This window comes from Polyodon spathula, chromosome 35 (assembly GCF_017654505.1).
Source record: "Polyodon spathula isolate WHYD16114869_AA chromosome 35, ASM1765450v1, whole genome shotgun sequence".
NCBI lineage: Eukaryota > Metazoa > Chordata > Actinopteri > Acipenseriformes > Polyodontidae > Polyodon > Polyodon spathula.
The window spans coordinates 4,419,385-4,446,991 of record NC_054568.1 but is presented as its reverse complement, the minus strand read 5'-3'; the positions used below and the strand labels follow the sequence as shown (position 1 = coordinate 4,446,991).

Genomic DNA, 27,607 nt, shown 5'->3' with positions numbered 1-27,607 from the left:
TCCCAAATGGTCTACACAAGCACACTACAGTCTCAAACATTTACCCCTTGTCAGCTATGAGGGCAACACGGACAAGGTAAACCGATGAGCAATGTGGAGTTGGGGGAAAAACAGATTTTTTTTTTTTTTTATAGCGTCTTGTGATGAGTTCATATGTGTTGTGTTAAAACTGAAGTACTGACTTCCCCAGTACACGGCTTGCCACGTTTTACCTTACGCAAAACGAGTTTGCATGGGTCTTAACATATAAAAAAAACCCAGATAATATACCCGTAATATTGCAACTCGACTAGATGCATTGCAGCCCACGCAAGCTTTGGATAGCGTCCTTTAAAGTTGTTTTTACGTCATCACGCTTTTTGACGTGCGGCCTGGAAGTGACTACAATCCGCGGGTTGGGAGTGAATACTCTGCCGCCCTCAGTTCTCCCGTCAGCGGTCACTGCCTCCTGTCCGTCGGATTTAATTAGCTCACGTAGTTTATTCCGGACCGACTCCTGGATTTGGGAGTTTGGTGAAACGGCGGGTTAGCAAGCGGGGTTATTAAGCACAAAGAAATGTTGTGATTTTAATACAGTTTAACAAGACGTTGATATATACGGAGAATAAAGACTAAATGAAAATGTTATCGGTATTGCAGAAATGCGGTGCTACGCATAGCTGGGTGAATTAATATTGTAATAATATGCCCTGCACTGTAGATTGGAACCTGGTATGAAAGGTTTTTTTTTTCTCTTGTTTTTGTAACTGGGTGTGCTATTGTTGTTAGTCGCGCCAGTCACAAAACGTGCTGTATTGCAAGTGTAAAACTAATCCAGTCTGATTCTGTACTGGAAATAATTATAACTAAGCACACATGCCAAAGTAAGTAAACAAAATAGTTATTTCCCTCTGTTAATAATAATAATAATAATAATAATAATAATAATAATAATAATAATAATAGGGGACGACGTAATAACAATAGCGTATGGCTGTTGTTATGAAAACAGCTATTGAATAAACTGTACATTTCAATTCCCATTTAAACGGACCCTAATTGTGAGATGTTGCGGTTATTTATTGTTGGTTTCCTTTATTGCTACAGTCACTATCTAGAGAAGTTCGTCATGCTTGCTTGAGTGTTGTACAGAAGAGATACCGCTGTTGATAACTTTGGTTATTTTTTTGTCTTTGCAGGTGCTGTTTCTACATAGCTTTTAGTAACACAAACAAATACAGGTTGTCAGTTCTGACTTGTATAACAGCAAGTAACGGTACCTTACCGCCAGTGTTATCTGTTTAGTGAGTACAACTGCTTGGATCTTACTGGTACTGTGTCACAGGACTGCATGTAGTGCTTGCCACTACCACTTTTAGTAGGTCCAAGCATTAGCTAAAGTTTATCAGGACACTGACACATCTGTCTTTGAAAATGCATTCAAGTAGGGAAAGCGAGAGTTGGGATTGGGATAACCCTCATAACCGAGCACTGTTAGATGAGGTGTTTTTCAGGGAGCAGGATTATATTCGGGCGAGCAGCGAAGAACACAAGGAGTTCTGGAAGTTTTTTGAAAGGTTCCAGCGGTTCCAGGAGAAGAGGGAGGCAGCGGGCAGCAGTGCCAGCAAGCCGGACAGCAAGAGCGGCAAGCACAGACGAGACGAGGAGGGACGGGGACAGGACCGAGGGAAAAAGAAAGCAAGCTCTGTCGATCTGGGGCTGCCGAAGGAATATGACCCCAGGTACCGGATCAACTTATCTGTGCTTACCAAGGACATCGAAGAACGGCATGGTAGCCGGCACAGAAGGGAAGAAAAGACAGGTCTGGGGAAACAGGAGGTATCCGCTTGTCGCTTGGGACTGCTCCACTTCATAGACTTCACCCAAAAGCAGAGTTTCGGCAAGCTGGCGAAACTTAAGAAGGAGCAAAGGAACTTGCCCATTTTTCAGTACCGGGACAAGATTGTGGATATGGTGAGGGCTAACCCTGTGGTGGTGGTAGCTGGGGATACCGGCTGTGGCAAATCCACACAGGTGCCCCAATATCTGCTGTCCGCTGGCTTTAGCCACATTGCTTGCACCCAGCCTCGCCGCATTGCCTGCATCTCCCTGGCTAAGAGAGTGAGCTTCGAGAGTCTGAACCAGTACGGATCCAAGGTGAGTGAACAGGCCAGCAGATTCAAGGGTCCACTCAATAGCAGAGAACTCCACTTATGGTTGATATAACTTTGATCACTCATAATTGTGAATCTGTGACCAGTAATAATTCATAAAAAGTGACTGGCACTTTTTTTGAACTGCCTTCCCTAAACAGTACAGCTATGGCCAAAAGTTTTTCATCGCCCTGTAGAATAAACATATTTTGCTTCATGAAGTTGAACAAAAATGTTGCTGAATAATGTTAAGTTAGCATATTGAATTGCATATCGTATACCTAACAAAAAACGTGACATTTTGAAATCTAACATGGAATACTGTATGACTATTATAGCTTCTGGTACACTTCTGCAGTATCATTTTAAAGTTTCTTTGATTACATGATTTTAAGTAAAAGAGCAGTTATATTCTTAGTTTATTTTATTTAAGTTGTCGCAATCCTAAAAGTCTGGGTGAGGCAAAATTTTTGGCCGTAGATGTATACTGTCCCTTCAGTCCCCCAGCCTAGCGTTGTAAGCATGCGTCTTGTTTCGCTGCAGGTGGGCTACCAGATTCGCTTTGAGACAACGCGAACCCCTGCCACCAAGATGGTGTTCCTGACAGAAGGCCTGCTGCTGCGGCAGATCCAGCAGGACACCACCTTGCCGCAGTATGAGGTGGTGATCGTGGACGAGGTGCACGAGAGGCATCTGCACTGCGACTTCCTGCTGGGCGTCCTTCGCACCCTGATATCCCTCCGCTCAGACCTCAAGATCATCCTCATGTCTGCCACCATCAACATCAAGCTGTTCTCCAAGTATTTCGGCAATGCCCCCGTAATACAGGTCCCAGGACGGCTCTATCCTATACAGGTGAAACACGTGCCTGGGTGGTGGCGCATGTGGGGTGGGGGGTGTCCTGGAAAAACTTGATAACCCCCCCCCCCCTGTTTAATTTTCTCTAGAGCAGGGTTTCCCAATCCTGGTCCCGGGGGACCCCCTGTGTCGACTAGTTTTCATTCCAGCTGAGTTGACAATTACTTAAATAAACACTTAATTGAACTAATGTGCTTAATTAGACCTTTTTATTTGTTCGCTCCTAAAAAGTTGCAGATTTCAATTTGCTTATAAAATTGTGTAGTTAACTTGAAATCTGCAATTGTTTAAAAGCTGAAAACCATTAAAAAGGTCTAATTATTTTAATACAAACTTGATTAGCCAAGTTGTATAGGGAACACGCTCAGGTGTGTCTTATTAAACTCATAGTTAAATCAGGGTTGGATCGAACTGCTATGCAATGGGAGTCTTATTTGCATGTTACATACTAAACTACATTTTACGCCAGAGCACTAAAAACAGTTACTATTTAACTGAAATATAAACTCCTTTTATCGAGTATACATGAGAACAGGATAAAAGAAAATGTTATACATATATTTACACACAAGCTCAGAATGGGAGTTAGGAGTCCCGTGAGGTTCCAATGTGATTTCTGACCTTGAGATCCCACCAGGACTGAAAAGGTTAAGACCAATGTTCTGTCTGACCTCATGCTGGCTTGTGTGTGTGTGTCCGCAGGTGATCTACCAGCCCATTCCCCAGGAGGAGCAGCCCTCCCGCTCTGAGAAGCTGGACCCCCGGCCTTACCTGCGTGTCCTGCAGGGGATCGACCACACCTACCCCCCAGAGGAGCGTGGGGACCTGCTGCTGTTCCTGAGCGGAGTCTCTGAGATCTCCACCGTCCTGGAGGCAGCGCAGACCTACGCCACGCACACGCGCAACTGGATCGTCCTGCCGCTTCACAGCACTCTGTCCGTGACAGACCAGGATAAGGTGAGCTAGAAATACATGAGACCACTCCACATTGAAACGTATCGGAACGAGCATGGGGGTGGATAGCAGTTTGATACACTCCTTTCGCGCGTTACTTGGTGCAGAACAACCACTTGTTTTTTTCGAAACACATGAAATGTTCTCTTTAAGCCGCTGCCCTAACTCTAACCTCAAACCCTAACCTTAAGTATAAGGTCTGGGTTAGGGTTAGCGGTTATTTAAATCTTAACTTCAGTACAGGAATTATCTCGCCTGGCCCATCTTTCTGCACCTTTGCTTCTTTTGCTGTGAGTTTAATAAAAGACGCCTGAGTTTGTTACCTATAAACTTTGGATAATCAAACTCGTATTAAAGCCTGGAATGGGTGACACTGCTATGCAATAAGAGTCTGTTTTCCATCCCTGAAGCTTATAAGTTTTATGACAATGGAATTACTGTTTAGATCATTATAGATATCATTCGTCTGGAAGGAACGCAGAAATCAGACACCAAGGAATTGATCCAGTATAAGCAATAAATGTGGGTCATTTTTGGGGAGGATCACCTAAATAGAGGTGAAACCACTGAATTACACAGGCAAATGCTCAGTTCAAACCTTTTGTTTTTCCCTCCTTTAGGTATTTGATATTTCACCCCCAGGGGTTCGGAAATGCATCATTTCAACCAACATCGCAGAGACATCTGTCACTATAGATGGGGTGCGCTTTGTGGTTGATTCAGGTAAACAGTGAAGTCTGTGTTTTCGCTCCCAATAGTGTTGTAACAGCACCATTATAAAGCTGCCTGTGTTACAGGGAAGGTGAAGGAGATGAGCTTTGACCCCAAGGCTAAGATGCAGCGGCTGCAGGAGTTCTGGATCAGCCGGGCCAGCTCGGAGCAGAGGAAGGGGCGAGCGGGGAGGACGGGGCCGGGGGTCTGCTACCGGCTGTACGCAGAGTCCGATTATGAAGCCTTCTCCCCTTACCCCATCCCAGAGATCCAAAGGGTGGCTCTCGACTCCCTCGTCTTACAGGTAGGCAGGTGATCCACAGCTTCATCCAATACTCTGATGCTTTTATCCAAAGCGAGTTACAGAGACTAGGGGGTGAACTGTTCATCAACAGCAAGTGCTGCAGCAGAGTCACTTCCAGTAGGACTTCGGTTTTAATTCTCATACGAAGGACAGAGGACAAGGAGGTTAAGTGTCTTGCTCGGGGTGCAGTGAGTCAGTGGTTGAGCTGGGAAGAACAGGGAACCTCCTGGTATCAAGACCTTTTCTTTTATCACTGGACCACCAAGACTACTTCTTCTTACTTTCTATTTTTGTTACACAAATGTAACTTTTCCTCGCCTGTTTCTGTCTGCAGATGAAGAGTATGAACCTGGGGGACCCGCGCACCTTCCCCTTCATCGACCCTCCCCCAGCTTCCAGCATAGAGACTGCCCTCCACTACCTGAGGGAGCAGGGCGCTTTGGATAGCCAGGGAGAGCTCACCCCCATCGGGAGCCTGCTCGCTGAGCTACCGGTCGACGTGGTCGTCGGTAAGGGCTTAGTGTCGAATCAGGAGAAGCGATTTTATACACAGAGATGTTGCGGTCATTTATGTAACAGTGAAGGGCTCTTGTAGCGGGTTTTCTCATTGGTGACACTCTTAATATGTTACATTTAAAGTCTAGTTCTACAGACCCTGATTAGCACTAGTCATGGACTACCTCCTGTTACCTTCAGTAAAGCAGTCCAAGATTAGTGCTAATCAGGGGGTCTGTGAAATCAGACCTAAATGTTTTAAACACGTTTAATCCTAAATTTAAAATCTAACACCTGTCATAAAAAGACAGATATGCAGCGGCGATTAGATCTCATCAGTACTAATCTAAAACTAGACTTGCGCACCATGCATCGCCACTATTATGAGGCTGCAAAAATAACCAATACACTGCTGCTGCACAGACAGTGCTGAATTATTTCTCGGCTGTAAGTTTGTATTTTGTTTCTCAATTGTCTGGCGTGCTGCTGTGTTTGCTATAGGGAAGATGCTGGTCCTGGGGTGCTTGTTCAGCGTGGTGGAGCCTGTCCTCACCATCGCAGCGGCGCTCAGTGTTCAATCTCCCTTCCTGAGAAGCGCTCAGAACAATCCGGACTGCGCCACGGCCCGCAAGCCCCTGGAGAGCAGCCAGGGCGACCCCTTCACCCTGCTCAACGCCTTCAACGAGTGGGTGCAGGTGAGGCATCGCGCATTTGTTGCAGTTCTGAATCCAGTCGAGCGTTGCTGGGCTTTAGTAGTTAAAAGAGGTTGCAGGTCAAAAGAAGACCTTCAAAAGCATTGAGCAGTTGGATCTGATCCGCTCAGGAGAGGAGCAAAATACAGCCAACCCCAACTTTTGCAAAAAGATTGTGCAAGCTATGAGAAAGTTTTGCGGCAGTGTATAGAGTGCAATTCCTAAACAGCGTGCCATGTAATCCCTACCATTGTCCTTCAGCGTGATCCTGAACTACACGGGGTGCTGTGTTACACAATGTAGGGGCAATACTAAATTCACTGGAGCCATTATAAAAAATAAATGTGCGTTTTAAATGCGGGTTATGTTTTTATCACACTGGGGACCCCGCCCCATTCTCAATCCTCTGTGTGCCGCTTGCTCGTATCCTGGCAGGTGAAGTCGGAGAGGGGCGGCACCTCGCGGAAATGGTGTCGCCGGCGAGGCCTGGAGGAGCAGCGGCTGTACGAGATGGTTAACCTGCGGCGCCAGTTCAAGGTACGAGAGACCAAGTCCGCCTTGTTCCCTTTTAACCCTTCTAGACCACGTCTTGGCGCTGTATGTTAATATGTGTTGGAACCTCACAGGGGTCCAAGCTCCCAGCCTGAAGTCGTGTGTGTGTGTAATATATATATATATATATAAATAAAATATATAATATATATATATATATATATATATATATATATATATATTTAAAAAAAAACAGCTGGCCTTTCTGAACCTTCGTGGTAATCTTAGAATCTGATTGCCTGTAGTTTAGTGCTTCGTGTACATCTTTTTCATTGCTCAGTAGTTAATGTTTTTATCCACAGTAGCATCACACAGTGAAACGCATGACTTTATATACAAATGCAGAATTGATGTACAGCTACCTGCATGGCCAAAAGTTTTGCATCACCAAGAATTTTAGGATTGCAATAATAATAATAATAATAATAATAATAATAATAATAATAATAATAATAATAATAATAATAATAATAAAAACTCTATGAACATAATTTTGATCTTTTATTTAACATCATGTAATCAAAGAAAATATAAAATGATGCCGCAGAAGTCTACCTGAAGCCATAACAGCAGTGCAGTATTTCATGTTTAGATTTCAAAATTTCACTTTTTTTTTTTTGTCAATTGTCAGTTTTTTGTAAAGTATCTGGAAAAATACCAAGTGGTATGTAATTCAGTCTGTTAGCGTAACATTATTTCAGCAGGTTTCATTCAACTTTATGAAGCCCACATTTTTTAGTTCTGTAGAGTGATGCAAAATCTTTGGCCAGAGTACTATATTAAAAAAAAAAATGTATATAAAAAGTTTCTGTTCTCATGTATACTCAGTAAATGAGTTTGTTCTTCAGCTCGACAAAAATAATTCAGAACTGAGAGGGTTAAAGAAAATAGGCATTGTTATTTCAAAATAAAGAAACAACTGAGCCTTTCATATTTTAAACGGCTAGTTTGATTCTAGTATTGCAGTCCTGCACGTTTGGTCCTTTGGATTCGGCCAAGTTGCTTTACACCCAGGGACCAGACCTTAAAGTTGAGATGACATGTATTGAAGTTGTTGTAAAAATTCCAAGCACATTGCTTGTTCCCTGCAGGAGTTGTTGCGGAGTCACAGCCTGATCGACACAGAGGGCAGCTCCTCCTCCAGGCAGGACAGCTACCAGCGCCGACAGAGGCACAGCGAGCGGAAGCAGCTCCACCGGCTGAAACGAGAGCACGAGAAGCAGGAGAGCGGCAAGCGCAAAGTGCTCAGGCTGGAGGGAGAGGAGTCCGGATCCTCCAGCGATGAGGAGAGGGGCAGGGGGAGGAATGACAGAGACTCCAGAACCAGCGCTGTCGATATCCAGGTAAGGCCAGAGCTACTGGAAAGGACTGGACAGAGGCAGCGTCAGCAACGCTTGTTGGTTTGGTGTGGGGTCCCTGAGTGGATGACGTGGTAAACAGCCGTCTGTGTGGTGTGCAGGGCGAGTCATACAGTCAGGCAAGCGCAGGGTCGGGTTAGATCTAGCGCTGGCGTGTGTTAGAGAGGCAAAACTGGCAGGGGCTACAGCGGACCTTACCCGCCAGACGCCTAGTGAGCTCGGACGGACTCCTGCAGGGCTGGCCTTCGCCGTCCAGAGGCTGGTAGCTCGCTGACATCTGCTCTCGAGTTCCTGGTTGTAAAAGAGGAAGCTGGCTTGGTCATGAGATCGTGGGATGCTCATTGAACCTTCAGTTCTCAGGAGCTGTTTGGGGAGTTGCTGTGGTTAAGAGGGTAATTCCCCAGTTCTTCAGAGTATTTTGGCAGGAAGGGTGCTTTGCTTTTCCTGTTTTCTAAAGGAGGCTCTTTCTTCTTCTCTGCCTGTCAGGACGTGAAGTTCAAGCTGCGTCACAGCGTGCCGGAGCTGCGCGAGGCTGCTGTTTCCAGCCAGGACCTGTCCCGACGCCAGCAGGCTCTGCTCAAGCTGGTGCTGTGCAGGGGGCTCTACCCTCAGCTGGCACTGCCCGACGAGCACAACGCCAACCGCAAGGACTCCGACCAGGTCAGCACCGGCGGCAGGGCTGCTGTCCTTACTGTACACTAGCAGCTTAAACGTTTCAACAAGAACTCTTCCTGCGTTCTTGAAGTTCGGAGAACAGTGGGAGCCAAGTTCACTAAGTTCAGCTTCGCACACACGCAGTTAGGCAGGAGTTATTAGAGAGGCGCTTCAGAGCGTGACGAGACAAGCTACCTGAACCCTGGCCTGACGACAGACCATCGCCGTACCTGAGCTTGCTTTCAGAACATTTGGGAACCGATCATTCTCTCGTTCCTTTTTAAAACTAGGTGCCACATTTGTTGTGTCTAACAATAAGTGTTTAAGCTATAGAAGCGTAACTTGAATATTGGAATCAATAAATGGAAACTGACATAGCAATTGGTATTGTGTGCACTAATTTGCAGATGTCAAATGAATTAGTTTCCTTACACTGTCCAAATCGAAATGCTTCTGTTATTAGTTTTAGCAGTATGAGGTTGCATCTTTATAACAGGCAAATGCATTAATGACTTGTGTTGTAGTTTGTAATGCGTTTTTTTGTTTTTTCCTTTTTTAAACTCAGATCTTTCACACGCGAAGCAAGCAGGGCGTGGTGATTCACCCAACCAGTGTGTTTGCCAGCGATCCAGAGGTGCTTCATATCCAAGAACACGAGATAAAGGAAACAGGTACCTCTAGATATTACAGCATGTTCATTTTCTAACCCAAGGCTTTTCATTTTTATTTAGTGCCCAATGTTTCCCCCATGCGGCTGATCGGCAGAACTGAAGGTTCAGTGGGCGTCCTCCGATCCCACGACCGAGCCAGCTTCCTCTTCTACAGCCAGGAACTCGAGAGCGGATGTCGGCAAGCTACTGGGCTCTGGAAGACAGCCCTGCAAGTGTCCGCTCTGAGCTCACTAGGCATCTGGCCAGTAGGGTCCACTGGATGTGGGATGAGGAGAAACAGTCCCTGCCAGTTTTGCCTCTCTAACCCACGCGAGCGCCAAGGCAAAACATGAAGCCCCCTCCGGAATCCCTAGTGAAGACCGGCGACTTTGCATATCCAGGACGCGAACCTGCACTCCCCTGACTGTGGATAATCATTAAAATAAAAACTATTTTGCACAGAGGTATATGAAGGGACCGTTCTCAGTCATTGGATGTTCATCTTCTGCACAGGTCCCGATAAAGAAGAGAGCTGTAAGCACCAGATCCTGGCGTATGTGTCCTTGCTGGAGACCAACAAGCCGTATATCGGGAACTGTGTCCGCTCCCCAGCATTGCAGGTGTGTAACAGAAATTACAAAGCGATGTATAATTCACCATGTTAACGTAACATCATTCAGCAGGTTTCATTCTGCTTCGTGAAGCAAAATGTGCTAATTCTATAGGGTGATGCAAACACTGGAATTGGTATGCTAGAGAGTATACTGAGAGAAGTTACATTTTATAAAACTCTGCACTTTTTGTGCAGAATGTCTTTTGCAGTCACAGATGGCAGCACATTGTTACAATCGGAAAAAATACTTCATATTCATCCGAACTGAAAACAACTATGTGTCCTTCGCAGGCAAGGATTGTGTGTGATGACGTGCTGTTTTGTGTGTTGGGCAGCAGAGTATTGGTTTTGGAGTGTGTTAGGGTTACAATTACAAATTACAAATTCCGCAATTACAATTGTAATTGACCCCAGGTCTGCAGTAAGATATATCTGATCCATAACTGTAACATACAGTGTTACATTTAGAAAGACTAAACAAAAGAAGCTAAGTAAATTCAGTGACTAGACTAGAAGTCTCCTTTCAATGCCTTCTCCCCCTGTCAGACCCTGCTTCTAGTGGCCCGCTCTCTGGACACCAATGCAGACTGTACCCGGATCGTGGTGGATGGCTGGCTGGAGCTCGGGCTCAGTGATGGGGAAGCGGCCCTGCGGACCCTCTCCTCTGCTCTACAGCTGCGTGGAAGCTGGGAGCGCCTCCTCAACGTGCAGCTGGGCAGCCGGCACGGCTCCGAGGGGCCCGGGGTGCGCAGTAAAGACGTGGCCAAGCTGGCTGACTCACTGCTCAAGTTCCTGCTCTACACAGAGGTACCGGCTTATTGTCCCCTGGAGGGTGACGGGTTCAGAGCAGTGAGATCGAGGTCTGTTCACAATGGACGCGATGCGATTTGTCATGCGATAGCTTTCACACCAGTGGCGACAGACACGTGTGATGTGAATTTTTCAAAGGGTAATAAAAGCCATTGTGTTGCTCAGAACGCAGGCAGAGACAGCACAGGGGCGTGGCCCGTGCGTATACCTTTATTTTACAGCAAGACGTTACATTATGCAACACGTTAATATGTCTAGAGTAAAGAATGCGTTTTGTAGGACTAGCTTTACCCCAGTGAATGAACTACAAAACAAAGGATGCCAAACAGCAGTTCAAGTTAAATGTTGTTTTGTTTATTCCTGAAATAAATAGTACATAAAGTCGACATGTTTTATTTATTTTTTTCATTCCTTGCTATAGGCGTTTCTTCACAGTAAACAGCGGCCATCAACACGTTTTCATAAAGTAATAACATGAGATTTACTTGTGCCTTTTTGTAGCCGAACAAGCAAACGAAAACTGAAATTTAACTTTAAACACTTCAAATAAAACAAACGTGGAAATGGCGTGGTAAAATGAAGGTGAACAAAACTCACTGTTTATTACATTCCACATAACAAAGTTGCAAGAAAAATATGTAATATACAGTATACAAGCTATATAAAAATATATATATCACTGCACATTTCCAGCAAGTTTCAAGACGGTCTTGCCTTTTTTCTGTCTCTTGAGATTCTGACTCGTTCAAAGGCAGCACAACCATTTTTTTGACCGAGATGGCTTTCCCTAGAGATCACTATACGTGCGCACGCATAATCTGGTTTGTTTACTTTTTGCTGTGTACAACTTTGAAATAGAGGCTGAAGAGCTGCTGTGTTGGTCTTGTGTGTGTGTGTGTGTGTATGTGTTATATATATATATATATATATATATATATATATATATATATATATATATATATATATATATATATAAAAAATAATGTATTTATTATATATATTTAAATCGTAGTTTTGTCATTTTTAGTGAATACAAGTTTTGTAAAAAAAAAAAAATACATGTAAAAAAATATTCGTTTTGATATTTGTTCCAGCACTATTTTTAATTACTATATTTTTAATCGTTAAAATACATCATCCAGTGGTTTATCATAACACCCAATAGAACACACTCACAGTGAGGTTTCAGAAGAGAAGGTACAAAGTTAAAAACGCATAGGTGTAGCTTATCAGGTTTCAAGTTCTGTCGATCTCAGATGGGTGAACAAAGCAGCACAGCACAGGACAGGACGCAGCCTGCAGTGCTACAGATTCAACACACTGGAATGTTCTGCTGTCAACTTTTAAATGGAATTGGCAAATCAGTTTCTTCTCCGCTCCCTCTGCAGATCAGTTACAGCCTGCGGCGTCTCACTGGCCTGGAGTCCCAGAACCTTTACATCGGACCGCAAGCCGACTCCGGTCTGCCCGCCCTCGCCAGCTTGTTCCCCTCGGCGGACGCAGAGCCGGACCCAGTGAAAGGAGGGCTGAAAGTCACCAGCTTCTTCACCTACAACTGCCTTAGCGTGAGTACCAGGCAACCAGGGGTACTGCCTGGCTGACATTCTCTATTATGTCATACTACAGTGCACAGCAAACCATGCACAAGCCATAGCAGGACACTATTTGAAAGACAGTTTTTATAGCAAGAGAACTAGTTCAGTGCAGTAGTGTGGTAGAGTGAAATGCGTATTTAAAAAAACAAACAAAAAAACAGCCATTTGCTCGATTTGAGGATAGACAAGTAGCTCCAATATTGTTGGCTGTAGGTGATGGCTGCTGTCAAATGCATGCTTCTAGAAACTTGGTCTAGTCCAAATGGTTGCCACTATGCTGTGAAAACCTCTCGACTGGTGAAACAGACTGCCTGTACAGTACCACAAAGCTTAAATTGAATTCCTCTGCTCTTTCTTGCGAGCGCAGGGCTCTAAGGATCTGTACAGAGACTGCCTGCGGAGTTTCTGGAGTTGCCCTCACTGTGATCTCTACATGCCCCTCACCCCCCTGGAGCGCATGCAGCATGAGGCCACCTGCAGGCCGCCCGGAGAAGTGCAGCCGGAGGAGAAGGAGGGTAAATAACCTCAAATCTCTTTTATAAATTAGCGGTTTACTTATTTAAGAAGTGTTTTGCCTTAATCGTAAAGCCCATTTATATTGGCTCGAAGAACTTGTTAATGTTATCCTTATACGTTATTTAATTGATTACATTTGTTGGCTGTATGTAAAAAATAGGACCCAAAACTTGAACTGAACTTTCAAATGAATAGCACAAGTTTTGACCGGAATATGGATTCTACTAGATAGCTATCAAATAATCATCAAGTGGTGATTAGTTTTGATTGACGAGTGGGATTTGGGTGGCTTTGAGGAAACAGGTAACTTGAGTTTCAGTTTGTTTTTTCTTTCAGATGTCTTGGAGCAGCCCAGCAGTAAACCCAGCTCCTCAACAGCCCTTCACAGGCAGTACCATTGTGATGTGTGCGACCAGGACTTTGAATTCACCTCCACGGAGATACTGAAACACAGGAGGCAGCACCAGTGAGTTATTCAGTGAGACTCTGGAAGCAAATTACAATTCACGTCAAATCACAAGCTCGGGAAAGGGGAATCCTAAAACTTTGTTAATGAGTGCTTCGTTTCTCCCAAGGTAATTGTGTAAGAGACAAAACCTGTCCTCGCTTTCTGTTGTGATTTACATTCAAGTTTTTTTTTTATTTTTTATTTATTTAATAAAACTGGTGCAGGTGGAGGGTGTTAAAACAGTCCTAAACATATTTAATGTGCTTTAGATTCTGCATTACATTAAATCAATTCACCAACAATTACTGAAATCAATACCCTGTACTTGTACTTTTTAATACCAGAGTAAATACCACTTCAGTAGGTTAAAACAAGAGAAACAAAATGTTTGGGAGCTTTTTTTATTCTAGCACTGCTTAACACAAAGCATATATCAGATACAGAAAAGGAATTGTGTGTTATATTTTTTTTTTTAAATGGAAACAAATATTTCTCCAAATAAAGTGGACCAATAGTACAGAAACCAAAAATGTTCTGTAGTGTGTTACAGATGCTTATAGACTGGTACCCTACCTTTTTCTGTACAGGAGACTGAAACATTCACTGTGATGTTATGTTTTGCAATCCATTAAAGTTTCAATGAAAAAAAAACAAAAAAAACACACAGACTTTACAAAAATAATTACAAAACAAATCAAATTCCATGTGAGGTACGGGAACTAATTTGTAATTGAAGAATTTTAAAAGTTATACACAGTATAACTACCGCCATTCCTGAATGCTGGACTTCATATTCCAAGTCCTTTTAAAAAATAGATTTTTTTTTTGTATTCTTTTAAATAATTTTAGATTTTTTAGTTTTTACAAGTCCTGTATTTTATTTCAACTAGTTTTCTGACTACATTTTATTATGAGCAGTTTTAACGATACAGTTTCGTTGACTGTTTTCATGCAAGGCCTCTGGGTTTAAACCCACGTTTACGCAAATTGGCACCTACACAATATTTCAAGCCACTATATTTCTACTTTTGTAAATGCCTAACAGTAGAACAAAACACAAGGGGCAACAACGTTGATCTTTATGTAGCAGTAAGTAGGTATACTTCTGAAGTTACTTGAAAACAATGAGGGATTCACCACTTTCACACAGCTGTAATCCGTTTTTAAAGCTATGTCAGACCAGGTCCGACATTACAATTTTCCCTTTCCAGTCCGACATCATCAAAAAGACGTCAAGCACGGGTCTCTAGTCATTTTTTCTCCGGAAAAAGCCAAGAAAACTTTTGGATGACAGAGACCGATAGGTGCCGAATGAAGCCGAAAGAAAGGGCGTATCTGATAGCCCCATGCGTTACAGAGATAAGACATAACAAAGGAGGTAGCTGCTTCTGCATCTAGCGTTCAAAGAATATCACTGACATTTGCTGAGCTTTTTGAGATGTTGTAGCAATAAAATAGTGACTTGGATCGCACGACTGAGGAGTTTGGTGATAAGTCGAGTGATCAGGTGAGGATTTACCAGTATGCATGTCTATAAAGAGGTATGTGAAAAATACAGTGAACAAGGGGTGGGGGCTTGGCTGGAGATACAGTACTGGGTGTCCTTGCGATTCAATGCCTTTTAAACCTGTTTTACTCTGAAAAAAAATATTTTAAACGGCGCGTGTGAAAATAAGTCGGACCTGATGCGCCTGACAAGCCCTGAATAAATGGACCGCAAAGGCTTGACAAAATTACAAGAAAAAAAAAAGGTTAATTGAATTGTACATTTATTCCAAGCAATTCTGTAAAGTGTCTATCTGATGTCAACTGAAAACGCACAGCATGCAAGGTATACCATCAATGGGTGCAAGTTTTATTTTTACAACTGAAAATTTACACCCAAAAACACAGGAAACAAAACTGCCATGCGTGCTGGACCTCAAAGACGCTGGTAAACTAGTTAATTCTCTTTTGCTTAGATATGTACAATTAACCATTGCTTTCAGAAGATGCCCCCACATCTCCTTGAAGACTGGCTTTGTAGCCTGTCAAAAAAGAAATCGAAATCTGTTATACCTTCCAACTAGACTGAACACTTTTTGCATTTTGTCTAGTCTAAAGAACAAAATTGTTGTGGTGCATCTGTAGAGGGAAAGCAATCCCAAATCCTGCTCTGGCCTTGTTTTAACAACCCTGTTTCTTCATCATATGTTTTTAAACCAACACTAGTATTCCCAATATTTCTCAGATCAGAATTATTTAAAATGGAATGTTGTGTTTAGAGGGATGGGGGCTGTATTTCCAGGTTGTTAAAATGGCCAAACTGCTCAAACTGTTCTCTCAAATGTGATGCCCTGTTGCGCAGATCCCTTCAAGTCAAGTTTTTCCTCCAATACTGTTAGGAATAAAAATGTAATTCTCAATTCTATGTTTTTAGTAGCCATGCCCTAATCCACAATCCTCCCTGCAATCTCGGTATCTATGATCTACAGGTTTTTAAAAAATAAATTTGTTTTATAAGCTTACACGTGTGAAAGATACACAACAATAAAAAACGCATTCAGAAATTCAGATTATTCTGAACAGAATACTGGGTTTGCATGTGTATTTTCAACTGAATGATTTTAATGCATTACACCGTGTAACAATTTTTTATTTTTATTTTTGTTTCTGGGTAGTAAGTGTTATTTCCTAATTGCTTATGCCTCAAAAGTATAGAAAATGGCTATTATTCCCCACACACTTTACTTTTGTGACCAGGACAGTGATATTTCAAAATATCACTATTTCCCATGGGAAAACAGGCAAATGCGTGTCTTTTTGTTCACATAAAGTCAGAAAAAAACAACATATGAATCCAAATTAACATGTATTTATACTAAAGTAATACAAAAATGACTACAAAAGATTTAGAAGTGAGTAGTTTTTTGAGATTTACGATTATACTGTAAATATCACTATATATTTTGAAATATCACTGTCCTGGTCACAAAAGCAAAGTTTATGGGGAATAATAGCCATTTTCTATACTTTTGAGGCATAAGCAATTAGGAAATAACACATACTACCCAGGAACAAAAATTGTGTTGCATAGTGTTATCAATCACACACGACAAAACCGCCCACTGTGGTACAATTTGCAACGCCAAAACATCTCCTGGTGACTCTAAACTCCTACAGAGGGGCTTAAAATCCCATACTGATCCCCCCCCCCCCCCCCCCCCCCCCCCCCCCCCCCCCCCCACCCCCCCACAAAAAAAAAAAGCTCCCGATTTCACAAATCTCAGGGGGGGGTTGTTGTTTGCCGGTAATGCTATATACACTGCAATGTATTTCAGATTTTTTTCTTTCTATTCCTTCAGTTGTCTTCTCGCTTCATGTTTGCGATCGTACAGAGCCCTCAACCCTGCAGTGAAAGAAAAAGATGACAATTTTTTAATCCATAGTTTGTTTGCAGTCATAAGTTGCTGGATTGGTAGCACAGAAGAAAACAGAAGTCCTCCATATTCATCTGTGTAGCACAGTTGAGAATACGCTTCTGTAAACCTGCTTGAATGCACAGTCTCTCTCTCTCTCTCTCTCTCTCTCTGGTGGTGAAGGAGCAGTTCAGTCTCCATGCCTCAAGCCCTCCCTCCTGGACTGGAGGGAGCACCCTTTCTCTTAAGCCCCCTTTCACACTGGCACTCCTACCCAGGTCTGAACCTGGGTTCTGGCTACCCAGGTCACAATGTACAGTAATGTTCATCTGCAAAAACTCTATGCATAGTGTGAAAATGTGTACTTGGGTCGTACCTGGGTTCTTGCTGCTTGAGACACAGCATGACTCAGATTGCAGCAGGGATGTAGAAACATTTGCTCTAATCAACACTGAGGCCGATGGTTCAATCCAGAGACGCTTGGATGGAAGCGACAGTAACAAGCTGCTTCCAGGGCATTGATACACGCATTGTGTGCTTGCGTCTGTCGCCTAGGCCAACCCCCCGGCATGAGGCCGGGTCCTGACCCAGGTAGAGCATGCCAGTGTGGAAAGGGCTCTAATGAGCATAGGAGAAGCTCAGGTCTCAATGCACATTCAGTTCTTGGTCAGCACAAGTACCCAGTGGTACACTGCATGGTTGCTACTGTTCTACCCCTGCTCTGTGAATACATAAATGGATCTCACCTTCCAAACATGTACAGCATGTGTCCTGGGTCATCTGCAAAAACTCTGCAAACAAAAAGCAGAAAGAGTGGGAGTCAGTACAACGGTCAAGCCAACAATGCCAGGGCTCCCATCTAGATTATACTGGAGTTTAAATAATAATAATACTTTCTATAGATGACAACAAGGGACAGTCGAGGTGTTTGTATTGTGCCGCGAACTCCTTCTTTGCAAACCAGCACACTCTTAAAAGCAAGTCTGTGAATCTGAATACCTGATGGTCCCGTATTGTAAGTGATCTAACCAAGTTCAAAGAATTGAAACCCTAAAGACTGAGGTGAAGCTGCAGAACTGTGGCTACATTCTTCTTCAGGAACCAGCTAATCAGATGAAAGAATTTCAAAAGCTGCTCAAAATAAGCGCTGCGAGAATGCATCTACTGCTACAGGGGGTGATCGACCCTGGTCCTGGAAAGCTGCAGGGTATTCTTGTTTTTCATTCCACCTGGTTTTTCAGTTAATTTAAATAATTATTTCCTTCTTTGGTCAACACTAAAAAAGTATTGATGATTTAAAGACACCCAGAAAAGGTGCAGGACTACGGCTCTCCGGGACCAGGGTTGGCCACCCCTACACTTCTGAGGAGACTGAGCAAAAGTCCCTGCTGAAACCAACAGCCACTATGTACAGCTCATAAAACCCAGGTCTGGTTGCCACTCACCCATCTCCCCAGTGATAGAAGGCCCGGTCTTGATAGAAGTTGCACAAGAAGAGCCAGACACTGATGGTCTCCATCCAGAAGATGACAAAGAGGAACCAGATGGAGGACAGGAGGAACAGCTCACACACCATCCTTGCTGGAGGGTCGGCTCAGGGCCACTTGCCAGTGAAGTATCGGGTCTACACACAAAGAGAGGGAGGGAGGAGAGACAAGTAGACCAAACATTTTGGCTAATGCAGGATAACATTTTACAAGCTACAGAGATAGTGTTTAAATTCTGTTATACTGCACATTATTTTTTAATAAAAAAAGAGGGGCTGCCATTTTTAGTAGTGAAATGGCTCCAGCAAATGGCTAGCCGTTTCCATTCCTTAAGTCTGAGAAATGTCTCACCTACAGCAAAACCAGGCAGTCGTGGGGGTGGGGGGGGGAGAGACTAAATAAAACTAAAATGAGAAAGGATAATTGTAGCAGTAATCTGTGAAAGTACAAAATGGCCAAAGTCATGCAGTAATGGACTAGCAGTAGTCTGGTAAGAAGTCTAGAATCGTGCACCAACTCAAGGAAGCAAAACAAACGTCAAGTCTTTCACTGAAGGGTGAGCTAAAATTACAAACTTCTACAAGTAAACAAATAGGCTCATTTATTTAACAGTGACTGGAGACAGTATAAGAGATTCTGCCAGCAGCTTTTGCTGGGGTTTCATTTGGAACAGTACCAATGCTGATGTCAGCTGAAAGGCCTTGAGTTTATAAATGTTAATTGGCAGCTTTAAGGTTTTATTTTGTGCACCAACATCGTTGCCAGTAAAAACTGGCTTAATCGAGTTACTTGTGTTTACCAACAGCGGAGGTGCATCTTTTGATTGTCAATGGAGGGGTGGATGCGAATTTCGACTGCAGATAGGGTGCCACGGTGACGAATAGTGTGATGCACTGACGAAAAGCAGATAGTACGCGCAACTGCATGCAACACCGAATAAACCCCTTTGTTTCCTATACAACAAGGCCTGGAAAAAAGAAACATACAAAACATTAATTACTAACTCGAGGGACTTTATGTATCATTTCTCACTAGGCTGTAGTACATCGCCTTAATAATTAGAATGCTTCTGACTGATAGCACATTTACAATAACATTAACTACACCTTAGCTAAATATTATTATTATTATTATTATTATTATTATTAGTCTTTTATGTCCAGGAGTACCGTTTTAATTTAAGGATATTCGTACCTCGTTATTTGCAAACTTAAGTGTAGGTTTCATTATTTTAGCGCATGTCAATGAAGCACACTGCAATGGATGCGACAATGGTTTATTTAGTGGATAATTTCATCTAATTAGGACTAGTGGTTTTATAAAATATACCCCAGCCACTGCCAACGCACGCAAGTAAACGCATTCAATTAATTATATCAACAACAGACGCTGTGACGGAGATTTTTTAAATTTTTTTTAAATGTCCAGCTGATAATTATTCTCAAATCTAATTGCATTATCTCAACAGTGTAATCACAAACGTCTCGGTGCAAAGGGTATCCGCCACGAAGCATTTTTCTTACCTCCGGTGCTGAAGCGCGAGTTACAAACGCTTCTCGTACGTCTGCTGTCGGGAACGTCTCTCTAATTTACCCCCCGGATCTCCCAGGGCCTTCTGGACAACAAAGCGGCTTTCGCCAAATCTGTCATTGGGGAGAGCTGATCCGGTTTGAGCAGCGAAAGGAAAAGATAGATCGCTTGTCTTGCGATTAAAAAAAAAAAATAATAAAAAATACAACCCGCTTTACTTTTATCAGTTTGTTTAAGAAAATGTTATCCAGCTACACAGTTCAGTCAGCGGTGATATTGTCAACACAAAATCAGTTTAAACTGCTTATTACAGTCTACCTAGAAATTAAACCTGCCCCCTTTTTGTTTGGCATCTGTATATCACGTAGGAAGGGCAATTCCAGAAATGTAAATCATTTCGAGAAACAAAAACAACTTAAAAGTAACATAACATATATATATATATATATATATATATATATATATATATATATATATATATATATATATATATATATATATATATATATATATTTGTTATATAAAGGTTTTTTACAAAGGTTCCAAGACAGACATTCTGGCCCAGTGGCACTGGAACAATTTTTAATGTAGGGGTTCTGAAAGCCATTGAACAAAACTGTCAACCCCTGTGTATTGACGGAAAGCATGCTGCTTTCGGTACCAGCACCCCTAGTCGCAGCACCCTGTTGATCAAGGAGGACCACATGGGTTATTGGATGTACCAATTAAGCTAAATCTTTTCTTTCAGGGTGGAAAGTGCAGTTGCAAGGTTGTCAGACTGTACTTGCATGTGATGCATTTTAGTTTTATTTGGGTGTCATCAGTGAACGAAAAGCAACTCCAAACAGCCGATTTGCTCTTTCTGTTTGTTTTTGCTCCCTGACGACATGTTTACCAAACTAATTGGGTGAAATTGTAACGTACCAAATTTAGTCCACTTGATGTGTCTAACTAGTGGATTAAGCAGGTTTAGTCCGCTTTCTAATCCCTGTTACAGCAGCATACCAACAGTCAATCATCACAGGCAGATCATCTGCTAACTCAGACTAAACAAGATTGCAACGTACCAAATCAGGGTTGTGATGATCCTGTTTGAGTGGATTAATTTAACACTGTGATAGATAAGAGTAACTAAGTACGCTTGGTTATCCTAAATCCTAATCTTTACTCCATACATGTTTTATGTCAGATCCGTGAGAATAAAGTATCATACCATATATATATATATATATATATATATATATATATATATATATATATATATATATATATATCAGAGCTCTCCTGGTATGTAACATAAAATTTTAAAATGTGTATACACCTTCATAAAGGCAGAGAAATGCAAAGGGGAGAGTTGTAGGTTGTTAATGCAGAGCGTTAAGTCAAATCCCACAACTCACTGTTTGCACCTGAGGCAGAATGGGTGTGGTGGCGATTTCATTTTGTGCAGACTGCAACAGATTGTGTTTTGGCATTATATGTGTACAGCTGTGGCCAAAAGTTTAGCATCTGGGGCAGATTCCAGTAAGGGAGAGGGGGAGGGAGGAAGTCAACTTTAAGACCTTGGTTTTTTGGCAGGCAAAAACTTAAAATTCGGTTTATTACAGGAGCGTTTTCTGTGATTTATATGTTGTAGAAATCATACGATAGCACAATTGCCAACACAGACTGAACTGGTAGCTTTTAAAGCTAAGTAATGTGCACCTGTGGCGTGCAGAATACCATATATATATATATATATATATATCTATATATATATATGTAGATAGATATATATAGTAAGATATTACTGATATCACAGCCTGGATATATCGTTCTTGGGATTTGGACTGCATAGATAATATAGTAAGATATTACTGATCACACAGCCTGGATGTATTAACCTTGGGGATTTAATGCAGATATCAGTCACACAGTTTGATGCATTGCGCACTATGCTTAGTAGAGAGAAATCATTTTGTTTTGTAAAACCAAATCTACTTACCCTGCAATAATTGTTTTTGTAAACTTCTTATCATGTCCCAGATGGAAGCAGTTGTGTTCATCCATTCAAACTCGGCCCTCCCATTAGGTAATGTAATTTGTTTTAAATGTTTTTTTTTTTGTTGTTGTTATTCTGTTGGCTGTAAAAAAATAACTAATATTGTTTATTTTTTGTTTTTTATTTATTTTTTCATTCAAAAAACATTCTAAAGCAATGTTGAAATTGTAATAGAAACGACTAAAGTCTTTCCTGCAGAATACTTTGCAATTTGTGAGTGGGAAGATGTCTACAGATTTACCGAACTAGTCACAACGTGTAAAGGTCTCTGCAACTTTCTCGATCTTTTTCCTTTGGCAAGGAAAGGTGTTATTGAACACTGGAGCTCTTCAATAACATGTACTGCCTCTTTCCACTGAGTAGCAAGTGTTGCACCATTTTGAAGAATGCAAAAGAAGCAAACTGTCAGGATCCCATGCCCTAGGTGTGTGTGTGGATGGCATTAAAAGAACAGAGGGGAAGAGGTTGCACAACACATTTAACTGTCTCTAGATCAGATCTACGCCCATTGCAAAACCCCCGAGGGAAGAGTATGCACAATGGGAGACAGTCAGTGCAGCAGTCTACAGTAATCAGACCTGTCAAGCCTACTTTATTTGCCGGGACTCTCACGTTTTTTGGACACGTCTCCCGGGACAGATTTTTCTCCTGTATTTTTCTCAAAATTAATGTTAAATTACTTTATGTCAACAAACCTTTAACTTCAGGTAAGCACGAGAGATCTCAAAACACAACAAAAAAAAAAACAATGACGCGCAAAAAACCCGCGCTTCAATAATATCTTTCGTTGCCAAATAAAAAAAAAAAACAGAGATCGAGAAAGTTACAATGTAGAGGCCTTCGCATGTTGTGACTAGTTTAGCAAATCTGAAAACATCTTGCCATTCAAAAATTGCGAAATATTCTGCAGGAAAGTCTAAAAGTAGCATATAGGGCGCCAAGTCTACAAACAAAGCAGATTTAGCTTAATACAGACGTGTCAAAGGTGTTATTTGCAAACATGTCAGAACCTGTTTTGCTAATAGTTTCATCTTAATTCTGCCTTAACTAAGTCAGTTTAACTCCAATCGCTGTTTATGTTCGGTTTGAATTAAAACTAGAGCTGCCTTTTGTTGTTGTTGGTTTTTACATTATTAATGTAACAGAAATATATTTTCCAACAGTTTAATTGAAAGAAGTCGGAAAAAAAAAAAAAAAACCTATTTGAATTAGTTTTGGATACATTATATATATATATATATTCATGACATATCTCCTAGCCTCATAAGAAGCGATCATATAAGATGCCCGCATATCAGGCTGCCTTAATGAAAAAGTTAAGCAGTGTCGCAACCTGTTTACCTGTTCACAGGTAAGATCCACACCCATTGCTGAAGCCGTATAAGAGAGTCGCTGCCAAACTGCTGTTGAGGATAAGAGCAAGCACAACCAACCGAGCGCTTAAGAGAATCACCGGAAAAGACTGTCTGAAAATGGACGGTAATAATGATATACATTTCTATACTGCAGAATAATCCCTTTGTATAGCGAAGAAGCAAAGACGAGCTGTTTTCATTAGCTGTCATTGCGCATTTAAAATAAGAGTTGTTTTAGTTTCTTTAATAATGGTCTTTTCTTATAATGTTAAGGATGCATTTTAATATACATTTCTATGGAAATTGATGTATAATATTTTGCATCAGATATGCCTTTAGAGTGCTGGTGATTGCAGACTCGAATGGAATGAAGTACAGACCGTTAGCATACGCTACTGGATTCTGAGACAGTCCAGTCCCGGTGCACGGCAGAGATGTCCGACCACACCTACTTTCGCTTAGGATGTGTTGTTATTCACGATTAACACTGTATATAAATAGCAATGTGACAATAACACAAGCTGTGATTGTGTAAAATACACACCCACACCCACACATACACACACCCACACCCACACACACCCCATATATATATATATATATATATATATATATATATATATATATATATATATGGTACCAAGTCTCTGCTTGACACCCTATAGCACAAAACAAGGACAAGAAGGTAAAGGTAAGTGAGCCCATGCTGTTTGTGTGATGTTTGTAGTTTTGTATTGAAATAGTAACGCTTATTTGCAGCTGGCAGTAAAATACCAGCTACCTCCCTTTTACTTAGTCTGGAGCGTTCGCTAATCAAATTCACCCACAAAATGGGTTTTTTTAACTTGATTATTAATTATTTATTTATTTAAAATTATGTCTCAATGCTAAAATTCTCAGTGATGCAGGAAGTTTGTCCACAGCTGTACACTTCCTTCTCTCTGCACTCATTCTCATGGGTTCTGGGCTCTGCTGCAGCAATATTGCGTTGTTCTCGTTTTCCTCCAAACCCGCTATGACCTGCCTTTGAAGAGTGTTGTGCTGGGCGCATTGCATTTAACCCTTTCAGTCCTCCATTATTACTGTCGGGCTGAAGAATGCGATATCAGGTTATATCATTTAAAAAAGTAACTCATTTATTGGGTATAGTATATGAGAACAGGACAAATCCTTAAAAAAAATGTTTACATATATGTTGGTAAATTGGACTTTAAAGCCGTGTCGGTTCTTGAAGAACTCTAAACAGCGCCAAGATAAGATCAAGGGCCCTTGACTCCCCGCCAGGGCTGAAAGGGTTAAATCGTGACAATGTGATTTTTCAACACCTACAAAACCTTAGCAAGTGAAGCTACACGGCTGTTTTATGAAATTCATTTGAAGCGCTTCAGTAGATCAAAGATATGTAATAAAAGTGTTGACTCCTGTGAGAACTCCTACATATAAGACTCGCATTCAAAGAAATCTACCTTGACATGTAAAATTTGCTTTGACCAACAGGACTCATCTGACTCAGATAGCGAAGGCGGCAGGAAGGTAAGCTCACATCTCATTCAGTCAATAGGTTACCTTTCCTTTAATAAAAATGCAAACGTGAGTAGCATCTCACCAATGATAAATCTCCTGTTCGGTCATGGGTTTTTAAATCGCATAGAAATTGTGAAACGGTTTGTGTGAACTCTGTGGAGTTTTAGAAGCTGCCCTGCCAAAGCTTTGAACAAGTAACATTATAAAATAGATAGAGAGACAGACAGAAACCTCAACATGGTGCAATTAAGCACACAGTGACTGAAGGGGATACAGAGGACTAGAACATGTCTTAGGAAGCACGTTCCAGTGGAAGGAGATAGCATTATTTTCACATCTTAATATCTCTCAGCAAGTGCTCCTGGATTTATACATTGATTCAAACCAGAGCCTTTTCAGAACAATTGCGAGCAGTGAAAAGCTGAACCCATTGAAATTGATTATGAAGCCAGTGAAGGTTAGGGAAGTGACTAAAGGCTAGACCATGCCAAAGCAGCTTAGTTGTGTTTTAAAAACCCAAGGTGGAACACGTGCATGAAAAGGTTTGGTTCTGCCTCTTTTCACTTGTATAAAGTAACGGCAGACTCTCATGAACTCAAACCCGCTGGAACCGTACCCTGATCAGACCTCTGTTGCCTTGTCTGATGTAATCCGATATGACTGGAAATGTTTTACCCACTTGGCACAACATGAGGATTTTGAAGTTCCTGCAGCTCTCAGCGTGCATTTTGATCCCTGTCTCGTGGAGTGGATCTCAGCTTGTCTAGTTCAGCTTCCTGTACCATATTCTACATGCATTGTTAAAATGAATGGCTCTGGGTTGTAAATGAAATCTGTTCTGGTAATACCATAGATTATATTCCCTTTTACCACTGGTGCTTCATTTATTCCTGTTCTGTCTTTCAGGGCAAAGGAGAGCACAAGACAAAGGACAAGGGGAAGGGTAAAGGACAGGACCAGAAAGGACAGGACCAGAAAGGACAGACCCCGAAAGGACAGGAGCAGAGTAAGGATACTCTGTTGAAGCAGCAGCTTTTTATTCTAAAGAGTGAATGTAAAGAGAGGGGAAATTATTGGATCTTCAGTAGATTAAGTTGGGTGGATTCTGTTAAATATATAGCCAGCCGTATCCAGAGTTATTGATGTGAACAGCCCACAGTCTTCTACCAACCGCTGATGTAAGATAACAAGAACTGCTTTCTGACTCTTTCTAATCTGTCCGCAGAAGGCAAAAGCAAACATTAGTTCCAGTTCCAGCTTGTCAGACGACAACGTGGGAGGAAAGGTAAGCTCTGCTCACGTCTGACTGGAAGTGTCTGCAAACCGCATCGCACAGAGCCAAACCTGTTGTCAGGAGTTATATACGATAGTGATAGTGGCAAACCCAAGTGGTTGTGTGATACAACAGCATGAATAGTTAATTCTGTGTTTACCTTATACTCCTTATACTGTGTCAGGGTATGAAGGGTTAGACTCTCATTGGGTACCAGGATAGCCTGCAAGTTGCTTAAACTGTTTTGTAACAAGGTGGGTCATTCCTAGCTGAAGGTGACCTTTTTGAGAATGTTCTGAGCTAAACATCATACCTCATTTTTGCCGTTTTGGAAACAGAAAGCAATCTGATTTCTTTAAAGCTGTCAGGTCTTCAGTCTTACCCATTGTGACTCAAACTGACTTGCAACAGGAAGAGGCAGCATTCAAAATACTTCAAAATACACATCAGCGATTCAGTGTTCTTAAAAAATCAGAGTCATAAAATTACGCAATTGCAATTTTACAGGAGCGCAAAGCTCTGCTCTGCTCTGTTCCTCTTCCGCCAGTTGTTTTGATAGATAATTCAGGACTGGTCTGCAACGTGTTTCCAAATTAAACTCCGTACGGATGATGTTTTAAACCAGTGTTCCTGAACACGGGTACTTCATGCATCCCTCTCCTGTCTTTCAGCCTAAAGCTGGACTCAAGGAACAGAAGGACAAGGAAGAAAAGAAAAGGATGCAAAGCAAGGCTACCCCTTTCAGTGCATAGCTTAATCCAGCCGCGTGTAGACCTGCAAAAACAGCACTTTGCAGTCTTGAATTGAAACCGTTCTGCAACACTTGAGTCATCTGTGTGCCGTCATTGCTTGTTTTTCTTTTTTGAGCTTGTTAATTTGTTATTGTTGTCCTCCTAGTTTGTGGTTTCCACCCCACACTTGATTTCTGGTTTGTAATTGGTTACTCTAATAAAGACCACATCACGGGAACCACTTACATCTGACCACACTTGTGGATTTATTTCAACAACTGGAACACTATCCGTGTATATATGTTTTTTTTAATGTTCCTAGCATTTTAGATCCTACTGCTTCACCTGGTGGGCTATTCCGTTCATTTATAACTCTAAATAACTACCTTCTGTTCTAAACTTACTTTTATGCAGCTTCCATTTATGCCCTCGTGTTCTTCTCTGTGCTAAATTTGAAATCGTGTCTTGGGTTAACTTTATCTAGACTGTTTATGATTTTAAAGACTTCAATTAAGTACCCCTTTCCCTTCATTTTTCTGGGCTGAAGAGATTGCGTGCCACGTGTCCAGAACGAGGGTAGGGCGGTGTATTTATAAATATGTTTTACACTATGTAACACAATTTTTGTTCTTGGGTAGTAAGTGTTATTTCCTAATTGCTTATGCCTCAAAAGTATAGAAAATGGCTATTATTCCCCACAAACTTTGCTTTTGTGACCAGGACAGTGATATTTTGAAATGTACCTATTTCCAATGAGAAAACGGTCTTTTTGTTCACATAAAGTCAGAAAAAAAGAACATATGAATCCAAATTAACATGTATTTATACTAAAGTAATACAAAAATGACTACAAAAGATTTAGAAGAGAGTAGTTTTTCGAGATTTACGATTATACTGTAAATCACTTTCACGAATCAGCCCCCAAA

At 41.6% G+C, this 27,607-nt stretch overlaps 1 protein-coding gene and 1 long non-coding RNA gene across 7 annotated transcripts; one reads left to right on the top strand and one right to left on the bottom strand.

Moving 5' to 3' along the window:
• The first annotated feature begins 298 nt into the window (after nt 1-298).
• Nucleotides 299-26,926, top strand: dhx34 (DEAH (Asp-Glu-Ala-His) box polypeptide 34). Of its 5 annotated transcripts, XM_041234453.1 has the most exons (24): nt 299-863; nt 1,179-2,136; nt 2,676-2,987; nt 3,693-3,947; nt 4,565-4,667; nt 4,742-4,959; nt 5,294-5,468; nt 5,956-6,149; nt 6,582-6,683; nt 7,790-8,041; nt 8,543-8,716; nt 9,276-9,381; nt 9,874-9,980; nt 10,520-10,780; nt 12,172-12,348; nt 12,746-12,893; nt 13,231-13,360; nt 21,783-21,828; nt 23,150-23,277; nt 23,819-23,844; nt 24,651-24,686; nt 25,584-25,683; nt 25,903-25,962; nt 26,622-26,926. In XM_041234453.1, the coding sequence occupies exons 2-18, from the start codon at nt 1,414-1,416 to the stop codon at nt 21,826-21,828; spliced, it is 3,483 nt and encodes a 1,160-aa protein (XP_041090387.1). In that variant the 5' UTR covers nt 299-863; nt 1,179-1,413; the 3' UTR covers nt 23,150-23,277; nt 23,819-23,844; nt 24,651-24,686; nt 25,584-25,683; nt 25,903-25,962; nt 26,622-26,926. The 5 variants fall into 5 exon arrangements, 3 of the variants coding, with proteins under 3 accessions (XP_041090387.1, XP_041090388.1, XP_041090389.1); XM_041234454.1 differs by lacking the exon at nt 21,783-21,828; XM_041234455.1 differs by lacking the exons at nt 21,783-21,828; nt 23,150-23,277; nt 23,819-23,844; ... (2 more) ...; nt 25,903-25,962; nt 26,622-26,926 and having other exon boundaries at nt 300-863; nt 13,231-13,653.
• Nucleotides 16,567-20,130, bottom strand: LOC121303692. Of its 2 annotated transcripts, XR_005947856.1 has the most exons (5): nt 19,751-20,130; nt 19,027-19,194; nt 18,186-18,364; nt 17,487-17,531; nt 16,567-16,730 (listed from the first exon to the last, which is right to left on the bottom strand). It is a non-coding gene; the product is annotated as an uncharacterized LOC121303692 (long non-coding RNA). The 2 variants fall into 2 exon arrangements; XR_005947855.1 differs by lacking the exon at nt 19,027-19,194 and having other exon boundaries at nt 19,751-20,119.
• Nucleotides 26,927-27,607: the final 681 nt, after the last annotated feature.

What these genes read in the sequence shown, in the direction of transcription:
- dhx34 (XM_041234453.1), top strand. Translation starts at nt 1,414, where the DNA reads ATGCATTCAAGTAGGGAAAGCGAGAGTTGGGATTGGGATAACCCTCAT. An exon ending in ACCGGTCGACGTGGTCGTCG is followed by an intron (nt 5,469 to 5,955) that starts GTAAGGGCTTAG and finishes TGTTTGCTATAG; the next exon opens with GGAAGATGCTGGTCCTGGGG. An exon ending in CCTTCAACGAGTGGGTGCAG is followed by an intron (nt 6,150 to 6,581) that starts GTGAGGCATCGC and finishes GTATCCTGGCAG; the next exon opens with GTGAAGTCGGAGAGGGGCGG.